Source organism: Lissotriton helveticus, chromosome 1_1 (assembly GCF_964261635.1).
Source record: "Lissotriton helveticus chromosome 1_1, aLisHel1.1, whole genome shotgun sequence".
Classification (NCBI taxonomy): domain Eukaryota; kingdom Metazoa; phylum Chordata; class Amphibia; order Caudata; family Salamandridae; genus Lissotriton; species Lissotriton helveticus.
Window position 1 is genome coordinate 900909716 of NC_136057.1, and position 27635 is coordinate 900937350.

Below are 27635 nucleotides of genomic sequence, written 5' to 3' on the forward strand. Positions count from 1 at the left end.
GATGGCTATAGGCATCACAGAGAGAAGACAAGCCTGGCTCAGGATCTCAGGCTTCAAGGCTGAAGTTCAGAACAACATCCTGAACACACCCTTCAACGGTGAAACACTGTTCGGAGCCCCAGTTGATGAAAAGCTCCCCCAACTGAAGAAGGACAACGAGACAGCAAGGTCCATGGGGGCCCTGCAGTTCAGGGGGATGAGAAGGGGCACTCCTACACGGAGGCCGAACGGCAGAGGTGGAAGTCAGCGAGGAGATTCTGACCAGAGTTTCTACCAGGGGCAACAGAGTGACAACCAAGGCCACCAGGGCCAGCAGAGGCAAAGCTGGAACTACCAAAGCAGGGGCCAGTCCTTTCGGTCAAGAGGAAATGGACGGGGCCAGAGAAGGAGAGGCGGTGAACAACCCCCCTCTAAGTGACTTCACACGGAAGAAGGTGCTCTCCCACTCAAACCCTCCAGGGGAGGAGCACGGGAAAAACAAAGAGGAGAGGGCTACACGGACAAGACACAAAGGAACATGTGACGCCGGTAGGAGGAAGATTGAGATTTTTTCTCCACGAGTGGCGAAAAATAACAGACAAGTGGATACTCAACATTATGCAGTTCGGATACTGCATAGAGTTGGAAAAGAGACCACCAAACAGAAAACCAAAGAAAAGACAGCACTCGGGAAGAGAGCTGCAATTACTGCAAGAGGAAGCTCAAGAACTCCTCAAAGCGGCCATCGAACGGGTTCCTTTCAAAGAACGGAACAATGGAGTGTACTCAAACTACTTCCTGGTGCCAAAAGTGGACGAAAGTCTTAAGACCCATCCTGGACCTACGGTTCCTAAACAAATACATCAAAACTCAAAAATTCAAGATGACGTCCCTACAAGAGGTCATCCCACAGATAAAGGCCGGGGACTTCTTGTCCACCATAGACCTCAAAGATGCGTACCTGCACATCCCCATGAACAGGCAGCACAATCACATGCTAAGATTCACAGTGAACAAGGAGCACTACCATTTCACGACCCTGGCATTCGGCCTAAAGTCCGCACCAAGGGTGTTCACCAAATGCCTTGCGGCAGTGGCCGCACACTAAGAAGAAAGGGGATACACGTGTACCCCTACCTCGACGACTGGCTAGTCAAGGCAAACTCTTACAGGACATGCAAAGATCATGCAGAACAGGTGACAAGAACGCTGGTAAGCCTGTGTTTCTCCATACACTGGGGGAAATGCTCGATGGAACCAGAACAAGTGAAGATCTTCCTGGGAGCTCAGATAGACACCGTCCAATGCAGGGTGTTACCCAGCGAAAAGAGGACCCTCAGCCTACTGAGGGAGAAACGTCACTACCAGAAGGGGCGAGCTCTGACAGTGAGGACTGTGAGCAAGATCTTGGGGATGATGGCGTCATGCATACACCTGGTCCCCAATGTACGCCTACAAATGAGACCACTCCAAGAGTGGCTGCAACAGCAATGGTCACAAGCTACAGGAAGTTGGGAGGATCTGGTGGTTGTAACGCACAAGGTGCAGGAAGAAATAAGGTGGTGGACCAAGGAGAGAATAACAGAAGGGAAACCTCCAACACCACCGGACCCAACAGTGACCATCACCACAGACGCATCCCAGAAGGGGTGGGGCGCACACATGAACAGGCTCAGAGTGAGGGGTCTGTGGAGCCCTACAGATGCAGTCAGACACATCAATTACCTGGAACTGGAAACAGTGTTGCTAGCCCTCAAGGCTTTTCAGAAACACCTGTAAAACCAGAAGGTGCTAATACAAACAGACAACACCACAACTATGTTTTACATAAACAAACAGGGGGGAGGGGGGGGGAGAGACTCAATCGTTCCCTCTGTCAAGCTTAGCACAGGAAATCTGAATATGGGCTATACCACTAAAAATAGACCTGCTAGCCATACACCTGCCAGGGAAGGACAATGTAGAAGCGGATTGGCTCAGCAGGCAGACTTCAGCGTCCCACGAGTGGGAACTCAACAGTCCGGAAACAGAGAGGCTATTCAGGAAATGGGGCACGCCAACAATAGACCTGTTTGCAACACGCCGGAATGCAAAATGCCAATACTTTGCATCCAGGCAACCAGAGGCACTGTCGCAGGGGAATGCCCTATGGATAAGCTGGTCAAAAACATTTGCCTACGCTTTTCCCCCGATACCACTGATCCCCAGGGTTCTCAACAAATGCATGAAGAGCAACATGACGCTCATCCTAGTGGCACCACAATGGGCCAGACAGACCTGGTATTCTCAGATAATGGAGATGGCGCAGTGGCCACCCCACAAGTTCTCAAAAAGAAGAGACCTACTCTCCATGGAAAGCAGAGAGGTTCTACACCCAGAGCCGGAGAGCCTCAACCTCTCAGCCTGGCTCCTGAGGACTTAGAGTTCGCACACCTAAGACTACCAGAGAGCACCCTACAGGTGCTGCGAGAGGCAAGAAGGCCCAGCACACGCAAGTGCTATGGGGAGAAATGGAAAAGATTCACTCAATGGTGTGGCAAGAAAAAACTCCATAGGAAAATGACCAGGGAATCCACAGTGCTAAGATACCTCACGCACCTAATTAAGGCTAAGCTAAGCTCATCCTCGCTGAGGGTGCACCTGGCAGCGATTGTGGCATACACAAGAGGAGAAACAGAGAGAAGCTTCTTTACATCCCAAGTCGTAAAAAGATTCCTGGAAGGGTCTAAAAGAATAGCGCCACCAAAAAGAATGCCGCCACCGGCCTGAAACTTAAATGTGGTACTGACTGAGCTCATGAAAGCCCCTTTCGAACCCATCCACAAGGCATCACTGCAAATGCTAACGATGAAGACGGCCTTTCTGGTAGCAATCACCTCGCTACGGAGAGTGAGCGAACTGCAGGCTCACACTGCAGGAACCCTACATCCAGATACACAGTGACAGGGTCGTGATGAGAACAGACCCACACTTCATGCCAAAGGTGGTGTCAAGGTTCCACATGAATCAGAGTATTCAGATTCCTAGCTTCTTCCAAAACCCCACTACAAGCGCTGAGGTCGCTCCACACCCTAGACGCAAGAAGAGCTGGGATGCACTACATTGAAAGGACGAAGGAACACAGGAAAACAAACAGTTCTTCGTATCCTTCGCAAACAGTTACATGGGCAAACCAGTGACTAAGAACACCATAGCTCGATGGATCGCGCAGACAATACAATTCTGTCACAAACAAGCTGGACAGGAGCTAACAGGAGGGGCACAGGCCCACTCCACCAGGAAGAAAGGAGCAACAATTGCCTTTCTGGCCAACACACCAATTGAGGACATATGCCTGGCGGCAACATGGGCTTCAGTGCACACTTTCACTAAGCACTATTGCGTGGATGTACAAATGAACAAGGAAGCACAAGTAGGACAAAAGGTGCTTCAACATATATTCAACAACCAACGCTCATCTTCCACCCAACCGCCACAAAAGTAACGAAAACCACTACAAAATCTATGCACAGCATAGTGAATCCAGAAAGATTCACGCTGCAAAACGAATAGTTTCTTACCTGTCGGTGTAGTTTTGCAGCTTGAAGATCTTTCTGGATTCACTAGCGAACCAAGATACGTAAAAAAATAAAAAATAAATTAAAAAATTACGTTGGAAAAACGATTAACAAACATAGCCATGGATTCACTACAAAGACAGAAAAGAAAAAAGACAGAAAAAAGAATCCGAAGATGGCGCCCAAGGGTGGTAGCTTCCGCCGGAAGCACGCCGACGTCACCGAAGGTACACCAAATGGTGGGACGTCGATGCCCACCTGGGCTACGACCAAAAAATAAAAAGACTACGATTCCGGACCCAACCACCAGATTGCGGAAAATGCACAGCATAGTGAATCCAGAAAGATCTTCAAGCTGCAAAACTACATCGACAGGTAAGAAACTATTCGTTACAGGGCAAAGTGCCAGGTCTTCAAAGACTTGAGAAAAAGGTGTTCCTCAAGATATGGGGAGAGTATTCCAGAGCTTCGAAGCTGCCACAGCAAAGGCTCTTACTCCCCATCTTGCCCTCCTAAACCTAGGAATAACCAGCAGATCTTTAGCAGTAGAGCGCAGCTGTCAAGTGGGGACAGAATGTTGGCAGAGCGGTTTAATTCCTTTTGGGCCTGAGTTGTAGAGCGCCCTATGAACAATGCATAGGGCCTTAAACAAGATTAGTTTCTCAGCTAGGAGCCAATGCAGTTTCCAAATAGCAGCGATTGAGTGAAATTTAGGAAAATCCAAAATGTTTTGCTGCATCATTCTGGACAGGTTGCACCTTATTAATGTCCAGGTAGAGTGCATTGCAGTAATCCATCATGGACAAAATCAAGGCCACATCTGCTTGTTTACACGCGGAGAGAGAAACTGAAATACCTACCTACAGGTCCTTATAAGCCGTAGGAACCAGAAACAGGATGAGACAGTCTTATTCACCTAAAGATTAACAGGCAGCTTGTTAACAACAAGGACATTGTCCCAGCCTTCCTGTCCACCATGAATGGGTCCGAATAGATTGTTGGCTACCAAAGACCAGAACCTCAATTTTCTCCCCATTCAGTTGAACGCAGTTATTTACCATCCAAGATGTCACAGCCTGCATGCAGTTGTTGAAGTTGGTGGTGGAGGCCTCTATATCCCCTGTGATGGACACAATTATTTGTGTATCAGCATAGGATAATGCCTCCAGCTCAAAGGATCTAATCCGCTTGTTGGCTACCAAAGACCAGAACCTCAATTTTCTCCCCATTCAGTTGAACGCAGTTATTTACCATCCAAGATGTCACAGCCTGCATGCAGTTGTTGAAGTTGGTGGTGGAGGCCTCTATATCCCCTGTGATGGACACAATTATTTGTGTATCAGCATAGGATAATGCCTCCAGATCAAAGGATCTAATCCGCTTGGCTAACAAAGAAACATATATATTGAACCTTGCTCGTTGGTGCTCAAGACTCCCAATGGCAAGGTCAAATTAATCTTAATTCGGTCAGACAAATACATATCTAACACGCATACAAAAGTCACAACAGATCAGTATCATAAAACTTCAGTTAATGACATATACATCACTGATCACACAAGCATCAGCGATAAATCATGCAGCATATTTTTTCCTTCAATTCAGCGCCTGGATGATAAATTCCAAAACTGCATAATAAATTGGTAGAGACTCAGGAGTTGTAAAACTGATAGACCCTCTTGGTGTGTGTTAAACATGTTCGAGGCATGTGGGCTGCTGAATTCATATCTATAGCATAGATCGCCGCCTAGTGTTGGGTCCGGATGATTGCACATTGTTGTCCTGGAAGAGTCTTCGAAGTATCGCGAGATAGGTGGCTCCTCCCTTGGACTACAGTGCGCATGGGCATCGACTCCATCCCCAGATTGTTTTTTTCCGCCATTGGGTTCGGATGTACTTTCGTTCTCTCCAGTTCGGAATCGACAAACTTTTTCGAAGGCAAAAAGGCCTTTTTCGTATCGTCAGTATTGTTTGCGTTCGGTGCCCGGTTCTGTTCGACTCGCTTCCCGAGTTGGACATCCAGGGAGTCGCGTGACTTTGGTGCTCGAGGCCCAGTCGACGCAGCAAGACCCTCGACAACACGACATGGAACGGAGCCCGTTCAAGAAGTGTCCCGTGTGCGGGTCGAAGTACCCACACATCGACGTCCACCCGGTGTGCAACAAGTGTCTGTCGCCGGACCACGATGAAGCCAACTGTATGGCTTGTTCACGGTTTTGTTCGAAGAAGACGATTCGGCTTCGGCGCGTGGCGCGCATGGAGGCCCGGCAGTCGGCCCCGGCACCGGTGGACATATTCAACAGCGAGGAAGCAGACGAACACGAAGTTCAGCTGCAGATTTCACCTCCAGCGGAAGAAAAAGACTACGACTATCAAGTGGATGTCGAAGGCCTAGACGTAGAAGAAGTCGTCGACGAGGTAGGAGACGACGAGGCCTATGGGGCCATGGAAGATAGCTTAGAGGAAGAGCTATGCCCCGTTTGAACACTTACAAAGGCTCAGGTCGAGGGATCGCCAATCGGCCTTACCCATGACCTTCTACCAGGATCCACGGCCCCGCCCCCCGGCCCGGCTACGGACACTTCGGCGGAGCCGCCATTGTCAAAATCGAAACCGAGAGTGAAACCTTCGGTGTCAACACTACCGAAAGTGGTTCAAACGCCATCGAAACCGAAAACGTCTGCTCCCCCGTCGACACCCTCGTCTTCCGAGGTGTCTGGACAACCCAGGCCGAAGAAAGCTATCGACCCGGCGAAGTCGGGGAAAAGCGTTCAGCCACAGCTGACCAAGGGCATCGAGCAGAAGTCCAAGAAGGGCGTCTAGCCACAGTCGAGCAAGGGCGTCGAGCCGAAGTCCAAGACGGGCGTCAAGCCGGAGACAGGCAAAGGCGTCGAGCCGAAGTCCAAGAAGGGCGTCGAGCCGAAGACCAGCAAGGGTGTCGAGCCGGAGCCTGGGGCCCCAAAAACGGTTACCCAGCCCGCCGACACGATAAAGCCTCGGCCGGAACAGCCCAAGTCATCAACGCTAGAGTCTTCACACGTTGGTGGACCAAGATCGTCTGTTGTGTCGACGAAGCCGTCTGCTTCCTTCACGAAGCAGGTCTCGGACTCCCTGAAACATATCAGGGACAAGGCTTCGGCGGAAGACCCCAAGGCACCTTCCGCACCGAAGCAGTCGGTCCCCTCCTCCAAGTCATCGACGCCAATCCTCTTCACGTTGCCGCCGAAGGTGGCACCGAAGGCCTTCGCACCAGTCGGTGCCCGGAGCGAACTTGCAAGGTACTGCGGGGTCGAAGCCTACTCTCCCGGCTGGGGGCTTGAAGCATCGACCACCATTGGTGGAGGATCAGTTGGAGCGTTTCATCGATGCCGACACCGGGAAGCTTACGCTTTACAAACAGAAAATTACTGCGACGACGCCTTTGGAGTCATACACCATTCCTCTAAAGCGCAAAAAGCCTTCGGATTCACCGGTCTTGGTCGAACCATTGGCTCCTCGGACTCAGAGTTGCCACACCCTCACCAACTTATTCGGATGCCGAGGATGCTGGGGATCAGGATGAGGAATACAACTTCCCGGCCCACACAGATCCTGATGAACAACAGGACTCATGGGTGGACGCAGGAGACCAAGGGGATCAGCAACCCGCCCTTGACACTCAGGTCTACAATGTCAAGACCTCTCCCACTGAGGATTCTGCGGCATTCAATGCCTTAATCGAGAGGGCGGCAAAAAAACACGACGTTGAACTGCATGCTGACCCTGTGGAGGTGGACTTCCTCTTTGACACTTTTTCAACAGCTGAAAAGACTGTGAAAACTCTCCCTATGCTAAAGGGGGTCCTGAAACATGGTGCGGACATCTTCAAGGAACCCACACGGTCAAGGGTAGTCAACCCTAGAATTGAAAAAAAATACCGACCGGCACCTGGCGATCCAACCTACATCAAGGGCCAGTTGCCATTGGACTCCCTGGTCGTTTCTAATGCCTGCAAAAGGGCAAATTAGCAGACCACTGGTGAAGCTCCTCCCCCGGACAAAGAATCCAAAGTGCTGGAGGCATCGGGAAAGAGAGTAGCAGCTCAGGCGGCCAATATCTGGTGTATCTCTAACACGCAGGCACTCTTGGCTCGGTACGACAGGGCACACTACGACACACTAGAGACCATGTTGCAACATCTCCCAGACCAATGTAAGGAGGCTGCGGAGATGCTTATCCATCTCCAACGCTTCAATTAAGTTTGCACTAGACGTTGCGGACACTGCAGCCAGGGCAATTAACACCAGTGTGATGTTAAGACGTCAGGCATGGCTCAGAATCTCCGGGTTTAAGCCTGAGATCCCAACTACCATCCTCAACCAGCCAGTAAACCCTGACAGATTATTTGGTCCTGAGGTGGATACCACCTTGGAAAAAATAAAGGAGGATACCGAGACTGCGAAGTCCATGGGAGCTCTCCAGTCCCAACAGTTTCGGGGGAGCACTTTTCGTCGCTCAAGCAATCGAGGTGTTTCCAGAGTCCAGATGTCCCAGCAAACACAATTCAATAAAGGTGGGGCGCAATCCTCTTACCCCAAGCAGAGTAGAGGAGGTTATCGAGGCAACAACGCCAAGGGCAGAGGCAGGGGCAACAACAACTCCCGTTCCTCCGCCTCCAACAAACAGTGACACCCTGTCACTGCCCCCCGACCATTCCACACCTGTCGGGGGGAGACTCCAGCAGTACCTGCCAGTCTGGAAATACATCACCACAGACAGGTGGGTCAGGAAACTTATCCAGTTCGGTTATTGTTTGGAGCTCACATCCACTCCACCCAACATACCACCAATACACCGTCCTATGTCCACAGAGCATTTGCACTTATTGCAGCAGGAGGTTCTTGTCATGCTGCAAAAGGGCGCTATAGAGCTCGTGCCAGTGGAGGAAGAAGGCACAGGAGTGTACTCCCTGTACTTCTTAAACCCGAAGGACTGGTCCCTCTGGCCTATTCTGGACCTCCGGCCCCTAAACCAATACATTCTCTCCGAACGCTTCCACATGCTAACGCTGCAGCAAGTTCTTCCGTTACTCACTCAGGGGGGACTTCCTCGCAACCTTGGACCTCAAGGATGCTTACTTCCACATTCCACTCCATCCATCACACAAAAAATACCTCAGATTCACCATTCAAAATCGGCATTATCAATTCAAGGTCCTTCCTTTCGGAGTGACCACGGCCCCCAGAGTGTTCACCAAATGTCTGGCGACAGTGGCGGCGCACCTCAGGAGACAAAATGTACATGTCTACCCTTACCTGGACGACTGGCTGGTTCAGGCAAAGTCGGCCCAGCAGTGCGCCGCCGACATGTCCCACACCATTCACCTTCTTCACGGTCTGGGCTTCTCACTAAACTATCCAAAGTCGCACCTTCAGCCGGCCCATGTGCGGCAATATCTGGGTGCGACGATCAATACTCTGGCAGCCACGGCTCAGCCAACTTCAGCGCGGATCAACAACATCCAAGCGCTAATCCAACAGTTCAGACCGCAACACTCGCTTCCTGCGAGAGTGTTCATGCAGTTGATAGGCATGATGGCCTCCTGCATTTTCAAAGTCCCACACGCGAGGTTATATATGCGTCCGCTCCAGGAATGCTTGGCGCATCAGTGGACTCAGGCTCAGGGGCAGTTAAAAGACCTAGTGTTGGTGACCGGTCGGGCATACAACTCTCTGCATTGGTGGAATCCACACAACCTTTGCAAGGGCCGACCGTTCCAGGAGCCTGTGCCACAGATTATCCTGACGACGGACGCATCTCTCCAGGGATGGGGAGCTCATGTACTCCACTACACGGTGCAGGGACTATGGACAATGCAGCAAAGGAAGATGCACATCAACTACCTAGAACTGATGGCAATCTTCATGGCACTAAAAGCATTCAAAGTACATCTGTGCAACAAGGTCGTGTTGATCCGGACGGACAACATGACGGCCATGTACTACATCCAGAAGCAGGGAGGTACACACTCTCCACAGTTGTCTCATCTGGCTCAGAGCATGTGGAAGTGGGCCATTCAGAGGAACATCTTCCTCATGGCGGAACACCTCCAGGGCACAGACAATCAGATAGCGGACCTGCTCAGCAGGTACAGCCACCAAATGCACGAGTGGGAGATACATCCATCAGTACTCCACCCGTACTTCCAGCAGTGGGGTCATCCAGTGATAGACCTGTTCGCCACAAGGGAAAATGCAAAATGCCAAAGCTTTGCCGCCAGGTTCCCTCACCCACAGTCGCAAGGCAATGCGATATGGATAAACTGGTCAGGCAGATTTGCGTACGCTTTTCCCCCAGCACCTCTCATACTGCTGGTGGCAAGAAAGCTAAAGCAACACTTGATGACACTCATCCTGGTTGCTCCAACGTGGGCACGCCAGCCATGGTACACCACGTTTCTAGAACTCTCCGTGGTACCGCATCACCGGCTGCACCTCACGCCCAGTCTTTTGACGCAGAACCATGGCTACATTCAGCATCCAGATCCGCAACAGCTCAATCTGGCGATCTGGCTCCTGAGGTCTTAGAGTTTGGCTACCTTGACTTGCCTCCTGAATGCATGGATATCATTCGGGAGGCGAGAAAGCCCACCACTAGAGCCTGCTATGCAGCGAAATAGAAGCGGTTTGTCATTTACTGTACTGAACGCCACATCAACCCACTTGATGCGTCCATTCCCAACATCATTTGTTGCATCTTTACAAATGCAATCTTGCATATGCTTCCATTCGGATACACTTATCCGCATAGCGGCTTATCTCCAAAGCATCTCTCAGTTTTCAGGGTGCCTGCCATTAAAGCCTTCCTAGAGGGGCTGAAGCGGGTCATCCCTCCCAGGACCTCACCAGCTCCTGTATGGAACTCAATGTGGTCCTCACCAGGTTGATGGGCCCACCTTTTGAGCCTTTACATTCATGTGAGATTCAGTTCTTAACGTGGAAAGTGGCTTTTCTCATTGCTATTACCGTCTCTACGACGTGTTAGTGAGCTGCAGGCGCTCACTGTACAAGAGCCTTTCATACAGATTCACTCAAACTGGGTGGTGCTGCGCACTAACCCTAAATTCCTTCCTAAAGTGGTTTCGCAGTTTCATGTCAACCAGACCATTGAACTGCCCGCGTTCTTTCAAAACCCAGAAACGGTGGCCGAAAGAATGCTCCACACTCTTGATGTCAAGCGAGCTTTGATGTACTACATCGATAGGACCAAAGACTTTAGGAAAACACCACAACTCTTTGTTGCCTTTTCAGCCCAGCACAAAGGCAACCCCATTTCCAAAGCAGGTATAGCCAGGTGGATCATTAAGTGCATTCAGATTTGCTATCACAAGGCTAAGCGCACTTTGACGGTACCTCCCAGAGCCCACTCCACTCGCAAGTTGGGGCCTCTATGGCTTTCCTTGGTAATATCCCTTTGGAAGATATTTGTAGAGCAGCCACATGGTCTACACCACACACATTTACTAAACATTACTGTGTAGATGTGCACTCCAAGCAGCAGGCAGCTGTAGGGCAGGCTGTTCTTAGAACACTTTTTCAAACTTCTGCAGCTGGCACAGGCGGCTGCCGTTAATGGAGGGACTGCTATGTATTCTATGCTATAGATATGAATTCAGCAGCCCACATGCCTCGAACTGAATATGCTACTTACCAGTATGCATCTGTTCTTGGCATGTAGGGCTGCTGACATTCATATCGCCCGCCCTCCTCCCCGGCGCCTGTAGCGGCTGCAGACTTTTTTACACTTACTCTTAGCATGGCCATTACACTGTTATACTCCATCTTTGCCACAATGGCTAAAAACAATCTGGGGATGGAGTCGATGCCCATGCGCACTGTAGTCCAGGGGAGGAGCCACCTAGCTCGCGATACTTCGAAGACACTTCCAGGACAACATTGTGCAATCATCCGGACCCAACACTAGGCGGCGATCTATGCTATAGATATGAATGTCAGCAACCCTACATGCCAAGAACAGATGCATACTGGTAAGTAGCATATTCATTTCCACTGATGGGGCTTAAAAACCGTTCTAAAAGCAAAGTACAAAGTCCAAAATAGCATGGAGTGCTTGGTTGACTGGTTGAAACTTCATCAGATGGACAACATGGCAATGGAGCAAACCAGGACCCAGTAACGGGGAAAAAAAACTTTAAAAAAAGATACTTTTATTGGCTCTAAGCAGTATTAAATAAAGCCTTTGTGGTCCCTGTATCCATGTTAAGTAGGGCTTCATGCCTTTACAGGTTGAGTGTGATATACGAATGCACAGTGACCATATCAAGAGCATTAATAAATGTATACTTTTCGTTATGGGCAATGTACATTTCCTTTACCAGGTCATTGGTATGTGAGCTAATCTGAACTGTAGTCTCGAAGAAACTGCTCAATCTTAGGTCTTGAAGAGTACTTTTTCTATAATTAGTCCAAGGAATGGCTAGCATGTTACTTTGTTTCATAGAATCCTTCACAATTCTCAGTCTGAAACTTGGCTCCTGTGTGGACCAGATTTTAACCCATAACAGAATGGGCGCCAAGCCCACCATGTCTTCTTTAAAAAATAAGGTCAATGATTTCTCATAGTTTATACTCTAGCTTTTGTCTCCACCATAACTCACAAGGCACTTAAACGTGTATTGAAGGTGCATGCTAGTTCTATCCTAGATTAGCGTATCATCTGCATACAGGAGCATGGGCATCAACATCCTAGCTATTTTCAGAGAGCAGGCTCTAGAATTTGCTATGGATGACCTCATATCTTAAATGTATAGATTAAGTAAAATAGGGGCAAGGGCACAATCTTGTTTGAGGCAGGTGTGTATTTTTGTGGTCAAAGACTTGTTGCCACCTCTTTCTTGGCTCCAGATCTCTGTACAAAGGCCCCTGATCACATTTAACCATTTTGGATCAGCATTGGTCTGTTTTTATTGATCCCGTCAAACGCTATTTTAAAAACGATAAAACTGGCATAAAGATTTCAGTTTTTGAGTCATGATTTGTCAAGATTGATGTCAATTGTGCCCTTGTTTTCCATGAATCCAGTTTGATACTAGGGAATTGGGTTGTTTGTCGGGCCATTCTTTGGGATAATTTAACCGCGAAGATGCTCAAATTGTGACTTCTATATGTAGAAGGTTTATCATTCTATTGTCTGGCTGTGCCATTGAACCTTTTCCATGCATTAGACATAAGCAAGAGCCCTTCCAGGAAGATGGAATGGTGACTGTACGAAAGCCTCCGTTAAATGATAGGGTTAGCCATGAGGCTCTAAAATTCATGTTCTTCTTAATATTCTTGTAGGGAACGCCATTTGGCCCTGGTGCCCCATCAGATCTTGCTTTCCCTATGGGGTCTAAAACGCCTTTCTCCATACACCAGTCACCGGCATACGTTTTCTTTGCGATGTCTATAGCAAACTTCTTTTGACACTGTTGCCTAAGTATAGTGAATGGAAAAACTGAGATGAGATTCTTTGATTCGAATGCTATTTGTTATATAATGTGGATACATCATTTTCCCAATCGAATGCCAGTATGGTATTTCCAACCACACAAAATTTGATGGAATAAATACTTGATATAAATCTAACCACCAGCAGTCTGCCCGGGGTACCGTTCCACTCCGTTTGGACCCTGCAATATGAAAATCAGTCTTGACCTTCCTCCAATATGAGTAGTCCAGTACGAACTGCCCAGGCAGGTCCTCCCTGAACCAGAACACAAACCGCTCAAGACTGGTTTAGACCTGATTGGGACTCTTTAGTCTGGTGTAGCTTAGTTCTAGTGGCAGAGTGCGCACGAGACCCACGTCTGGATGTAACCCTGCGACTTAGGGCAGTATATCAAACACACAAAAGATGATGGGAAGAATGCTAGCAATAAGTCTAACCACTGCCAATCGCTCAGGGTAGCATTCCAACCCATTGAGTGATTACCAGTGGCTGTGATTAGTGTTCCATTTGTTGCTTTGTTATATACTTCATCGACTTAAGTGCGACCGGTATGCACATACGTGGGTACCGTGCACCTGTGTCAATGGAACAAGCTCATCTTGCGGCTGAGCCCTACCTAGGGTGAAACAGTTTCTGGGTCGCTTGTGTTCTAGTTCAGGGAGAACCTGGCTTGGCAGTTTGGGCTGCTCTGTTCACATTGGAGCGGTGTCAACACTCATTTGCATATGAATGGGTCTAAAATGAGGTGGCATGGTGTGAAAAATAGCAATGGACTGGGATGCGGTCAGTGATTACTAGTGGCTGATTAATTCAAGCATCCCAGCCATCGCTTTTTTGTTTACTTTAGTGTAGTATTTCCAACTTTGTATCAGACTATAGAACATTTATGTAGTGCCAATTTCGTGCGGTTGCTTACTTTTTTACAGTATATAACCATGCCCAGCCGTCATAATCTTTCTTACGTGTACCTACCTATAAATGTTTTTATAGTCCCTACATATTTTACATGCGTATTAGTAGGACTACAGGTTTACATTTCATGCTTTCTCCGACTCTGGCCTCTAACGTCTCGGTTCCCTGATGTGAATCCCCTTCTGCATACCCCTCGCCCCAAATAGCCAACCACCCTAAATGAATGGCACCTTCTGCCCAGCGATCATGATCACCCTCTGCACTGTGGTCTTTCCAGCATGGCAAGTAACTATTAACATCAGTTTCCTTCACGGCCTTGCTAATCCCCCAAAAAGGAATCGATTTTAAAAGATGTCCATGAACGACATGCCTTTCCCCCCTCTTTCATTCACTTTTTTTCCTAATGAGCTTGAAAGCTGCATTGTCTGTTTTCCTCCCTCCGCAGCCATTAAGTTACAAGTTGCAGGACCACTAAAAAATAAAAAACTCTGAAGCATCATTTCTGACCCACTAGCCTTTACACTAAGAAGATCATCCGTTTGCTAAATATTACACACCTTCCCACCACAAATAAATGCCACATTTGTTCGGAATACCCTTTCATTGTAGCATGAATAACTGCATTGACTCCCTTTTTCATTGGTTATTGTAAAATCCAGGCGATCGGTCTACTCTAGAAACCTACAGTAAGTATTAAAATCTACAATCCTTGTTCTTAGAAATATTGCATTATATGCATACATGACTGTATGTCGTGATACGACGTATTTTAGTTTCTAGTTACAGACCACCGTAGCGGTCTTCTTGCAACGCTAGTTAGCTCCTTATTACCAGAGCCGCCGCATATCACAGATGTTTACTTTAGTTCAAGTTGCAGGTGAAGCAACTACAGTCTCTTCAAGCTTCATGGATGTAAATGCATGGAATAATGGCACCACCATCTACATATTTAATGTACAACAGATAAGCCAAATGTGTTAGCTTTACCAAAGGCTTAATGTTATTTCTCAGGCAAATTTATTAAGAAAAAAAGCATAAATGCACACTATTTGAACTGCACGGACTGCAAAAGATTTGATATTATAAAGTGAAGTTCCACTGGGGGCCCTGCTATGTCCCATTACATGCCAGTATCTGTTGGGATCAGTTCCACTGTTGGCTGGGTCCTCGCTGCTTACCTCATTGGTAATAAAAATTGTTCTTTGTCTGCTACAGCTAAACGTAGGAAATTTTCATCAAAGCCAGTTATTCTTACAGAAGCCCAGAAGCAGCTGATGGTTTGTCAACTACCTCAGGTTCTGCGACTGCACCTTAAGAGATTCAGGTAAGCAGCCTTTACTGCACCACTTACTAGTTTTAAGAGTCGCAAGTCCCTGAGTGGGTGCTTGCTGGGGGGAGGGTGATAAAAAGTGAAATAGCCAGTTCGAAAATGCTGTTTTAAATGCAAATAAACAATCCAATTAGCTGCTGCTGGTAACGTTCTGAACAGTGTTTATTTGTATTGCACTGTTTTTCTCTTTTGTGTTTCACGTATTGCTGACGTTCAGAAAAAAAAAATCGGATGTAGAAAATCCATTCCTACAGGTCCTTTCACACTAGAATGCGTAGATCTCGTTATGTTACTTTGCTAGAACATATTGGTTCCTTCCAGGGTGTGTACATATTTGGGACTTCAAGTTAAAGTGCAGCACTTTATTTTGCTCTGGTATAGGCCGCAGTCCATTATTTCAAATGCAAGCAACAGCTGTCTCAGACTTTAATACCTTCTCAAAGTTAATTAAATTAGTACCACTGAGTTACGTGTAAACACCAAAGGCGATCTATTTTGCTCTGCACCCTACTTAAATTATATTTGGTTTTATTTATTCAAGAAGATATCCTTAACACTGCTTTTTCATTCAGTCACAAATTGTGGAACTCTCAACTCTGCAATTTAATTAACTTGGAAGCTGATTTTTGATGATTCAGGAATTATACAATGCAGGAGTAATCTATGAATGCATTACCTTTTATGGTCCAGTGCCACTCTTTCATCCCCTCTCTTCCCTATTTATTGGCACTTGTGCAAGCAGAATCCTGCTGGACCCATGACTGCTGTACTATTCTTGGCGTGTCAGTCAGCAACTCGGACACATCAACAGAATCTGTATGATTTATTTCAAGTCCTGTTTTCCGTTGACATAAAAACAATCAAACATTTTATTTGCTGAAGAACTTTTTCTCTTCCCTTTATGGGAGGATTAATGTTAAGCATTACTAGGCAACCTGGCTCCATGCTGCGGCTAGACTGCGATAACTTGTATATTAAAGTTGGCCCCAAGGACGGCGGTCTCGCCTGATTTCGAAACTACCATCTGTTGACATTGTACTGTACTCATTTTTGGGATGCATTCCAGCCATTATGAGTACCTCTTCCCCAGGCCTGCATGACCTGTCACTTGATGCAGTTATAATTGTACTACCAGAGATGGACATAGTGCTTCAAAATTGAGCAAATGTTGCTCTTTGGTTGACGTTGGCTTAAGCCATTAAATGGGAGCACATGCGACCATTGAGCCCAATCCTTGAATAACATCAACATAGGGCTTTTCTTTCTTTTTGCCATTTTCGGAGTTAGTGGAAATGCTGCACGTGAGGAGGCCAATTATTTTGAAACAGTGTCCAGTGCCTTGAATTTCCCACTTTACGCAAGTTGCCTAAGTAGAAAGGAGTATGTGCTTGATGGTGACCTTTCTCCTCGTGGTGCAGAAAATTCCATCACTGCAGTTTGGACTAAGATTGTTATAACTACTACTCCTAGTAATATAGTTAGTATAATTTTTTTTTAGAAAACTGTTCCATCGTTGCCGTACACACCGATGTATAAATGCCCTCTAAATGGAGAGCCTACTGCTGTGGAAGGACAATCTCCTTCTGTGCTGGTCTATTTAGTCCCAATGGCAGAAACTAGCTGCAGCACAAAGCTTAGACATGAAGAGCAACAGGTATGTAATCATTTACCAGAAATGGTTTTAGGATTCACTGTGCACTCCTCACAGTAGAGAAATAAAACCAACTGTGTTAAAGGTTTCTTAAGCTTTAGTTCAAGAATTGATTCTTGCATCTTATGGGCCTGATTGAAGGTATATTTTGGTACCATATTTATATTAAGTGTGCAGATAAACTTCCTTCACAAAAGCACAAACCCATTCCTGTACCGTGGAATCTACAATGGTGGTATTTTATTTATATTCATAGAAACCACGTGGATGAACCAACAGATAAGTGTTACCACTTGCGATGACTCCATAACATGTAGCAGAGTACAGACATCCCATATTTTTTCCTCTCCTGTTTTCAAATTGTTTTTTTTTGTTCTACATAAATTTCACCCAGTTCCACACAGTAACGGTTGTACCCAATTCGTCTTGGGTATACAAATTTCACCTATTCTACAATGGCAGTTTTAGATTTCGTTGGGAGTTGGTGCCATCAGTCACTTTCCTTCTCTGAATATCCCACTGCCTGGTTCGTTGAGGAAAGAGGCCCCTTGCATTGGCTTTATCTTCCTGCGTGCTGAAATGGGGGGGACAAGAATATATAAATAATGAAAAATGTCCTAGTAACCATGACGGAAAGTTTCAATTCTATTAAGGACGCGGAGGCAGGGATTATGCTAATCTTTCTTTTATTTCCATACTCGGCAACTTCAACAACAACAAAAAAAAGACAAGTCCCCTTGTACGTGTAGTTCACAGGGCAGTCCCGGTCCTCCAATCAGCAGTGCTCATGGTCCACGAGGTTGTGCTGTTGCCAATATCCTTCCACTTTCTTGACTGTGACCACTTTGACACCAAAGATTGTCAGTCTGTTTTGGATCCTTCAGATCCTAGGAGAAGCCAAAAGGAGAACCCAATGAAACCATTCTCCAAACTGCATGAACCGAAACAATGTACCAGAGCATATGCGAACATTAACCAGCAAGAGAAGAACTTCAGTGTGGAACCAAAAGGCAATACTCATCCCATGTGTCAGAATCCACCATAACAATGCTTATGTGATCCCTTACAAACACTGTGTATGTGGGTGGGAACCGGTCTCTTTGAGCCACAGGCGGGAATAATCCTCGCCTCCGCTTCCTTGATAGAATTGAAACTTTCTGTCATGGTTACTAGTATTTTTCATTCTATGTCTGGACCAGAGGCAAGGATTATGCTCGTTCAAAGCTTGTCCACCACCAACGACGCCATGTTCATGACTGGTTTAAAATAGAATCTGTTAAACATGGAGTCTGAAGACCAGTCTGCCGCATTCAGAATGTCTTCTATTCTGGTGCCCAAAGAAAAAGCCTTAGAAGCTATAGCTTCTTGGACAAAGTGTGCCCCAAACTGAGACCTTTATGCCCGCTTCTTGCATCACCCATCTGATCCAGCAAGTTATTGTTGGTGGAAAAACCGTTTTGAAGGGGTTCCTTAAGGAAATCAGCAGCTGGCGTTCGCCCGGCAGGCAAATCTCCTCAGTCATGCTCTCGTACTGAGATATCTGATGATGCACAGCTTGGGGGATTTATCAAAAGCTGGGTAGGACACTATTCTAGAGTCCTATTTAGTTCTACGTGTTATGTGAAAAGTAACCCCCTCTGTGGTAAAAACTAGCTTGCCAAGACTGAAACAAACGTAATACCCTATTAACATCCCACAGTGAGTAGTAACTGGGTTCTGGAGGGAGCGAAAGGCGAATCCCCCGCATCGACTTGCAGACTAAAGGATGTTCCCCCACCGGGACGCCCGTGACCGGAAGGTGTCCAGCCGAAATCGCCGATCTGTGTGAATTGACAGTATGATATGCCAGGCCTTGGGCTGCCAGGAAGGCCAAGCAATTCATGATGGTTACCACTTCGCACCCCATGGGATCGTGATTGCCTTGAACACACCAACGGACCCATCGGGCCCATGCCGATATATACCTTTTGTTAGTGCTGTTCGCCCAAGCCGCTCCCAGTAATGTTTGAGCCGCTGCTGATAGGCCAGAGATTCTCCAACGATGCCTGAAATCCGCCAGGCTATCAAGGGCTTCCGCCCTTACTGGACTAGAGGATGTGGATCGCCCTGGGGATCTGTTAGGAGAAACCGATCTTGGGGTAGGATTGGAGAATCCCAAGAAAGTCCCAGAAGAACCCGAAACCGCACTTAAAACCTCCAATATGGGGTGACCTAGGCCACCTTTGCCTGCTGTCTCCGGCCTTGCGTCGTGAGCCTCATTATCATGTCGAACAGAGGAAAGGCATAGCCTGTCTACTTGGACCAATCCTGGAGGAAAGCATCTGTCGCTGATGCTAGGGAATCCGGTTTCTACCTGAAGAAACGCGGGAGCTGGTGGTCCAACCGGGACACAAAATGGTCCACTGAAAAAGGCCCCCACAGGTTTTGGAGGCGGTGAAAGGTCGGAGGATGTAGCTGCCAGAGACTCATGTCCGACCAACTCCTGGAACACCAATCTGCTGTGACATCGGATGCCCCCGGTAGATACTCTGCCGTTACGGAGACATTGTGGGAAAGATAAAAGGCCCAAAAGTCTCTAGGCAGTTGATGTGGCGCTGCCCTTTGTCTGCTGACCACTAGGGTCCACCTCCGGGGTCAAGGCCACTTTGCCCGGTACGGCAGGGCGGGGGGCACTCTGCTTTGAGCCTGGTCTCACTTCTTTTTTCTAGGGTTTTTCGTAGGCGACCCGCCACGAACGCGGAAACCTTAGTGGAGGGAGTCCACTCCAGTGAGCTGGGGTGGACGGTGTCCTCGGGGAGTAGGTTATCCGAGTGTTCCTCCCCCTCGAGGAGCGTTCGTGGCTGAAGGCTCTGCAAGATGCCAAAGCCTGGACATGCCTGCCTCATCCGCAGACTAGTCTGAGTCCTCGTCCTGTAAGGGAGGGGCCTCTAGAGGGCTAGATTGTGACTCCATCAGCTTTGACCAAAAACGCCTTTTATAGGTGGTTGAAGGCTCCTAGGTCGACATTGGACGTATTTTTGCGCTTTGGGGGGCATAATGTGTTGTTGGAGTGGCCCCATGGCAACAAACTGCCTGGTGGATGGAAGCTCCACCACATCGTAGAAGTCCTCATCTAGGGGGATGACTTTGAGGGACTCCTCCATAGCCTGACAGATAGGATTAAGGTTGAGGCTATAAGGAGAGCAACAACAATAGTCCCCAACGCTCTAAGCGCCAGTAGTAGGACTATCCTTCAGGGGTTGAATTTGGGCGTTAATAGTCGCTATTTGTAAACCCACGAAGTGTAAGCTGGGTTATGAACCCGCCAAGAGCAACTCTTCCTTAATCACAATGGGTATCCCAGCGTCTGGGCCCGCCCCGAGAATCTCCCGACAAGCGCTCCAATCGCGCTGAAAAAACAAGCATTTGCAATGCAATATGTCTCGCATTTACACGATTTTGAGCTATTAACATTGCAAATGGCAATGCCTATTATGTTTGTTTATAAAACATATATAAAAGGCATTGTCATTTACAATGCTAATAGCTTAAACTCACAAAATACGAGACCTATTGCATTGTAAATGCTTGGCTGGCAGCTGACATTTTCCATCGTTGACTTCCATTCGGCATGTGTCTCTTCTCTCTTGCCAGCAAAGATAAAAGGCCCAGGCTTCCAACTACCAGAGATTGCACGACAAAGTTTTCCGCCTCGACCAATTTATGAAAGCAATGCATATGTTTAATTTCCCGGAACTTCTCTCATTTTTACTGCGACACAGTCAATGACACGTGCACGAGACGTCGTCAGTGACCCGAGCCTGGCAATAAAATGCCACCCAAAGGGCTTTGGCGAGGGGCTGCCTGCATTCAGTGGGATGAGTGCATTTGCACCGGCGACAGACTTGGCAAGGCGGACAGGAATATAGCTCGGCTGCAGACCTGAAGGATGCAGACAGGTTACTCCCTGCCAGCACAAACTCGGGGTTCTCTTTTAACAAATGATGTGCTTGTTGGCGCTGCGCGTAAGAAGGCGAGTTGCAGAAGAACACAGGACTAGGGCACACAAAGAAAAGCGAGAGTGTCTATCAAACACAGTGATGCATATTGGCTGACAGAAAGCAGGCAGTAGGCCAACTTTATCGCTGTTCGTCTCGCAGCGCGAGCCACCATAAATAATCTGTATAGACGTTTCGCTTTGGGATTATTTACGAGCGGCCCTGTTAATTCCCGCCCCCGAAATGACCGGGGCAACTTTTAATATAGGTCCTGGTCTGTAAAACACCAGGTAAATCCAAAGGCTTTTACGCAGGGCTTTAAATGAGATGACAAAACTGGGGGACGACCGTCTCATTCAGATATTTAATATAACAAGTGACACTACACATACAACTCAGGACTATTGGCTTTGCCAATGGTTGTTAGTTGCATAACATCAAATTAGCAACAACTTTGGCTTCGTTATATATAGTACTGACAATGATTTAATTCTGCAATGGTGGGACTGTGAAAGAATTTAAACTAGTCTTTTTGAAATAACATATCAACAACAAGGTTAGAGAACAAACAAATGAAAATACAAAGTCCTGTTTATAACGCGGATAACAGAGGGAGGAAATAAATGCATTCAGATTTTTCAGATGAAAGGAAGTGACCAATTTAAATTCTTTCCAGCTGCCTCTGTGTAGCCAGTCCTAAGAGCAGTTTAAGACAATACACAGACGAGTCTCAGCCATCTGTTCCTTTCTACCTCTTTTGAATGCATATCCCACGCCGTCATCTCACGTGTGACTTGTACACATTCCTCCCCATAACAAGCTAGTGTCAAAGAAGCTGAGACTGTTGCATGCAAGAAATTCAAACTTTCACCAGACATTAGAGAGTGCCGGAAACGGGCGCCCTGAAGAATATGTATGCATTTAAAACAAGAACATGCATTCTCGTGGAATGCTCACACAAAGAACCACCCTGCTTATCAGCTCATCGTGCCTCGTGAACAGCGCCGCGTAGCCCTCTCTGCAGACTCCTCTGCATTCCAGAGAGGCGCGTGACGCGATCCGGTCTGCTGGCATGCTGTGGAGACAAGACCTGGCCGCGCGCACAACGTTATCCTATGGGGAAACGCTGCGCGCGGCCAGGTCTTGTCTCCCTTCGTCGGTCTCAGACTGCTGAGACGACGACTATAGTTCTCGCTTGCGAGAACACGCTTTCAGCGCGTTCGTCGTAGGCGAGACCTAAAAATGCTTGCCCAAAGAAAGCAACTCGCGGTGCGGTGTTTGTACGAACCGCAATGCGGTTGTAGGGAGACATCAATTCTTTTTTGTATAGACCTGCAATAGGAGGCGTAAGCGCTTCCAGAGTTAAAGGCCGTGCAGCGTGGGCGATCGTCCGGTGCTCTCTGATCCCGCTGCGCCTAGCGCGCCACGGAGCAGCGGACACGGGCCTCCTGCCTCGGAGGCACAACACCGCACCTTGCCTCCCAAGGGGCCGCAAGTGGAGCGGTTTGGAGACTCCCGCGGCCACAAACCTAGAGGGAAGAAAGAGCACCAAAACCAACAAGCGCTCACTCACAGCATGTCATTGCGCACCAATAAATACAGTTGTAACGGAATGCCTCAAAATGAGGCGAAGACTCCCAGAGTGAAAAACTACTGTAATAGCAACCGGCGCTCGCACGCCACATAGAATTAGCATAATTACGACAAACTGTAAAGAATACTCTAGAAACTGTTAATTAGACACAGAATACCTCCTGTCCTGAAGAGCGAGAGGAAAACTGCACTTATCTTTGCTGAGAGCAGGAAAGAAAGAGGAAGGGTATTGGCAACAGCACGCCCCCGTGGACCATGAGCACTGCTGGTTGAAGGACTGGGACTGCCCTGTGAACTACACGTACAATGGAACTTGTAGTTTTTTTTGTTGTTGTTAAAGTTAATGTTGCTGAGTATGGAAATAAAAAAGATGAGCATAATCCTCGCCTCCAGTCCTGACATAGAATTAGTGTTGTCTGGCACATATAAGAAGTGATGAACACAAGTTCAGTTTGCATGCAGTTTCACTTTTATGCTGCCATTTCCTTCAAACAAACTTATTATGCTGTGCTGCCTACATGACTATGCAATATAGAAGTAAGGGACCATATACAGAAATATAGTGTTTGGTGCACCTTGAATGTAACTGGTCTTATGTGCTACAATAACAGAAATCACTATTGTCATTTACTTTTAAGTAGTCTTTCATTCTAATACTTTTCTCTTTGTGTGGAAAGATTCTCAGGAATAATAAAGGCCACGAAAAAAGTGATCCTTCTATGCAGTCAATTTTACATGTTCTCACACAGAAGGCAATGAGTTCAATGAACCTATGAACCACACTTCTCAGAATAACGTTAAAATTGGCTTGCCCTGATTATTAAATGCTGTATTAACAAATATCTGTATCTTGCCTTTGTGATGAATACTCTCAACCACAGATTGTGAATTTTTCCCCAGGAGTCAGATTCTAATCGTAAACGCAAAAGCAGCACTGCTCCACACCAATGTTGTTCTGCTCCAGAAGTGATGAGCAGCGCCGCTTGTAAGCGCTACCCAGACACGGTGACCTTTATTTATTTCTTCTTTTATTCTGTGCCTTCAGTTGAGTATCCAGAGCTCCATTCATCTCGGGCTTGACATGTTATTTTGTGACTTGTTTTTTTGTGGGTTTTTATTTTTAACCAGTGTTCCAGAAGAATGTTATCTCACAAAATAAGAGTTTAAAAGCGAGTTGGGTGTGTCACAAACGAATATTTGTAACTGATCCTCATGAGTAATAGCTTGGTTGCAGTCAGATGGATCTGAAGGCCATACAGGACTCTGAGGCGAAACTCTTGTCACCGAACTTCAGAAGCCTGTGTGTGACTGTTCAAAATCGAAAGGAAGGTCTTGTCACTGTGGCGGATCGATGTTGCTGTCAAACTCTTAGGTTAAGTGCAAGAAGAAGTTCAGAGTCTAAGCGGGAATTGGCTCCTTCTTGCCACTCTTTAACCCAGAGATTATGCAAGAGTGTCAGCATGCTGCTGTGTCCAATCTCGAACTGCTTGTAGAGCCTAAGTGAATTCTGGCTTCAATTCGAATTTTTCTGTCTGCGACGTTGCAGGAGGTCATGGCCTTTAAGGAGGTCATGATGCACTTCTGCTGCATGCTTTCCGTTCCCTCTGGTGTGCCTTCGGGCCCCAATGATACAGAGATACCCTTGTGTGCACTTGGGCAAAACCATGGTCTGGGCCTTCAGTCAGTCCCGACAGAGCATTTGCCATCTGTGCCTCTTGAACCCGCTTTGGGTTCTGTGCCGACGTAGGTTCAATTTCCGTTCCATGCCACTCCTTGCACCAGTTTCCTTGACATTGACACTAGTGCCAGATGAGAATCTGATCTGCAACCTATATTGGTTTCTGACTCTGAGCCAGCCTCGTCTAGTCCTCGTTGTGTTCCGATCCACTGGAGCTTAGCTAATAGTTAACACTTCGGACTTGAATAATCCATTAACATGCCTTGAGGCAGAGCTCCTACATTGCACTAACTCTTTGGTTCTGATTCTGTCAATGACCAGTGAAGGAGACCCATTTGCCTCCCAGTATGAGAAGAACAATTGGCATGCAGAATTACAGGACGACCAATGGTCTAGGCTCCTTCCTAGACGCAGGTCTTGTCTACCCCCGGCCTTGCCATAGAGCTGAGCGCTTCTTTTGCCATTGTTATGCCATGAACTGTGAGGTCCTTGACGTGCTTCTCCCTGCCACAGAAACCAAGACCAACGTCCTCACTCGGGTTCTCAATCCTGGCCAGACACCTACTGAACCTCTTGTCCATTTAACAAAGCCCTTAGATACCCTCCTGTGCACTTGGTCAAAACTATGGTCTGGGTCTCCAGTCAATTAGCAGGATCCTTGTCTCCACAGACGAGCGCTGGGCAACCCTGACTTTGACTCCACACCCGAGGTCCGGTAGCTTTTGTGGTACAGGCGTCGACCCTCCGTAAATTTCAACTCCTTTCCTACGACCCCTCCTGATCACAAATCCAGAAGCATTGAGGCCTTTGGCAAGTGCATGTTTATAGTGCCACCCTTTATTACATTCTGTCAACCCCATATGCCTCCCGGATTGCAATATCTATGCTTAGGATATGGTAGGTCCCATCCGACCAGCAGTTCTAGATGACCCATGGATTTCTTTAGACCAAACCTTCCAGGATGGTTAGGATATGATAGTTTGTTATTCCTTCTGACCTGGGCACAACCAACTGCTTAGTTTAGGCAATGGTCATGCGTGTGATGCTTCGGTGCCATGCCTTTATGGGGACTACAGGCTTCTCCGGCGATGTCCAAGCATCCTTGATGGACATATTAAACTGATTTTGCTTCTGAAGGAAAGCGGACTTGACCCTGCAAAAACTTGAAAGAAAGTTGCTCCAGTGTGTTTCCTGGGGTTATCTGCCCTTATCAGACACTGCCAACAGTTGTGCCCCATATTTGGATAGAACCAGGGTTTTCAGTGGCACAACAGTCTTCCTGGCCAATTCATGGGTGAGGCAATGGCTCCCAGAGACTACATTCAGGGCATCTCAGGCAATGTGTAGCTCAGCCTCCCGCCAAATCACAACGCTGCAAAACCACTTTTGTGTGCCTCTTTAAATGCACAATCCCCTTGTCTGATCCTGCTAAAACATTTCCTCCAAGGCTGCATGGGTCCTCCAAATTGCCCAACTGCGCTACGTCCTTCCATTTCTTTCTAACCAGCCACACCTTCGACTCCAATCCGTGCAACTCACTGATAAACCACATGTCTGTTTTGCAGCAGTAAGTGCAGGCTCTATTGGTCAAAAGAGCCATGGAGAGGGTTACGGTCTCTGAAGTAGGAACTGGGCGTTATTCCTACTACTTTGTTTTGCCGAAGGAGGGCAGAAGTCTTCATCCTGTTTTAGATCTTGACCATCTCAATCAATTCATGCAAAAAGACAAATTCAAAATGCTCACACTGGCCCATGTTTTGTATGCCCTTGATGCTGGAGACTGGATGGTAGCAGTGTACCTGTAAAAGGCTTATGTCCATTCTTCAGTCTTGCAGGCCCATAGATGTTATCTGTAGTTCAGAGGGCAAAGAAGCAGGTTCCAGTGCTGCTGACAAAGAAAAAAGCTCCTTTTTAAAAGCGTGTTCCCCATACCAAAAACGCCCTGGCCTCAAGACTGTAATCCTATACCTTCAGTACCATCACTAACAATCTCTTTGACTGCACTGGTCGCCACACAAGGGCTATGGGCATGAAATGGATACCTATGATCCTTACTATGACCTCATCCTAATTGAAGAAGGGATGATCACTGGCATGATTCTATTGTAGACCCCCCAGGAAGATAGGTCTTTAGAACTCTACCCAGTAACTTCATTATCGGATGACACAACCGCATATTAGTCATGCAGAGTGCTGCAGATTACCATAAGCCGAGGCTAACTGCATGTTATAGAAGAGGAAGAAGACTTTCTGGTGGAGGCACTATCTAAGACTGAGACCTGTGCAGTTCCTACCCATGCTTAAGAGGCTGTCCATGTGTGCAGCAGAAAACTTCAAGAACTCTGTAAAACAAGGGTGATAATCCCAATAGTCGAAAGGAATATTTGGCGGCACTAGAGGACCACTTTTATATTCGTGGCCACATACCATGAGACTCTTTGGTAGTTGAGACTACTAAGAAGAGTCTATGCATAAGGTACCAGGTCGGCTCTAAGAAACACTGAGGTGCTTTGCCAAAGCAGTAGGGCTACACTTTTAGATATGGTAGGTACCACTGGGAGGAGTGGAGCAGCTGGAGCAACATCTGCCAGAAACCTCCCTTGAGAGGCCAGGAATTGCTGCAGGAAGGAAAGTTATTCCATCACACAAGATTAGCACAAGTATTCTGCTCAAAAGATGCACTTGAGTTAGGGTTGTTCCCCCCCCCCCCCCTCTCTCTCTCCCTTCCCCCCTCCTCCCCTCTGAAGGAACAGCAACACTTCATAATGTTCAGTTTGATGGGGAAAATCTTGGTTGGGTCTCAAATGGGATCAATTATAGAAAAGCTCAAGGACACAGACTACTAAGGCTAGAGTGGCAAGTAAAACCCAAACCGGCAGGCCCTGTTTATGGCACCTGTAGGTGAAAGAAGGTACCAAGACTGCAATAGTATATGTGCACTCTAGTGCCCAGCAAGAGCAGTGCTTACAAGAGGGACAGCCTCCCAAATCGAACTTCTCAGACAATAGCCGAAGGAAAGGTAGCGATGCGCCAAAGGAAAGGGCGCTTTCCAATCATTGTTTTTTCCACTATTACCCCACATCAAACTTCATTGGTCAGGGGAACAATGTTATACCTATCAATCGTCCAACAGGGCTGCTTTGATTTCCATACCACATCCGCAAACATAAATCCTCATGATCAAGCAGTCCGGCTGCAACATCAAAAACCTTCAGACGTGGAAATTACATCTCAACAGCGGTGCAATGGATTCTGTTCCACCACACTAAAGAGTAGATTTAGATTTGTAATGCATCCCTGTGCTGAAAAGGGCTAATACTAGACCTGATAGCAGCAGCAATCAGCAGTGCCTAGTGTACACTCAATAAGTGGTGTCGCTACTACACTATTTATAGTGAGTGTAAAATACACAAAAAAAATCACATCTTTACCTCCAACGGATACAAACCTTTGGAGACCCATACTGAAC

General features: G+C 47.2%; 1 protein-coding gene across 2 annotated transcripts in view; it reads left to right on the plus strand.

Annotated features, from left to right (window-relative positions):
- The window catches only part of USP44 (ubiquitin specific peptidase 44), a 156828-nt gene that overhangs the window by 91711 nt on the left and 37482 nt on the right, over positions 1–27635 (plus strand). Inside the window, exon 4 of one of the 2 annotated variants that reach the window (XM_078675889.1) lies at positions 15153–15261. In XM_078675889.1, coding sequence (XP_078532015.1) covers positions 15153–15261 — 109 coding nt within the window. The remainder of the gene's footprint in view (positions 1–15152; positions 15262–27635) is intronic. The other variant, XM_078675899.1, reaches the window with a different exon arrangement.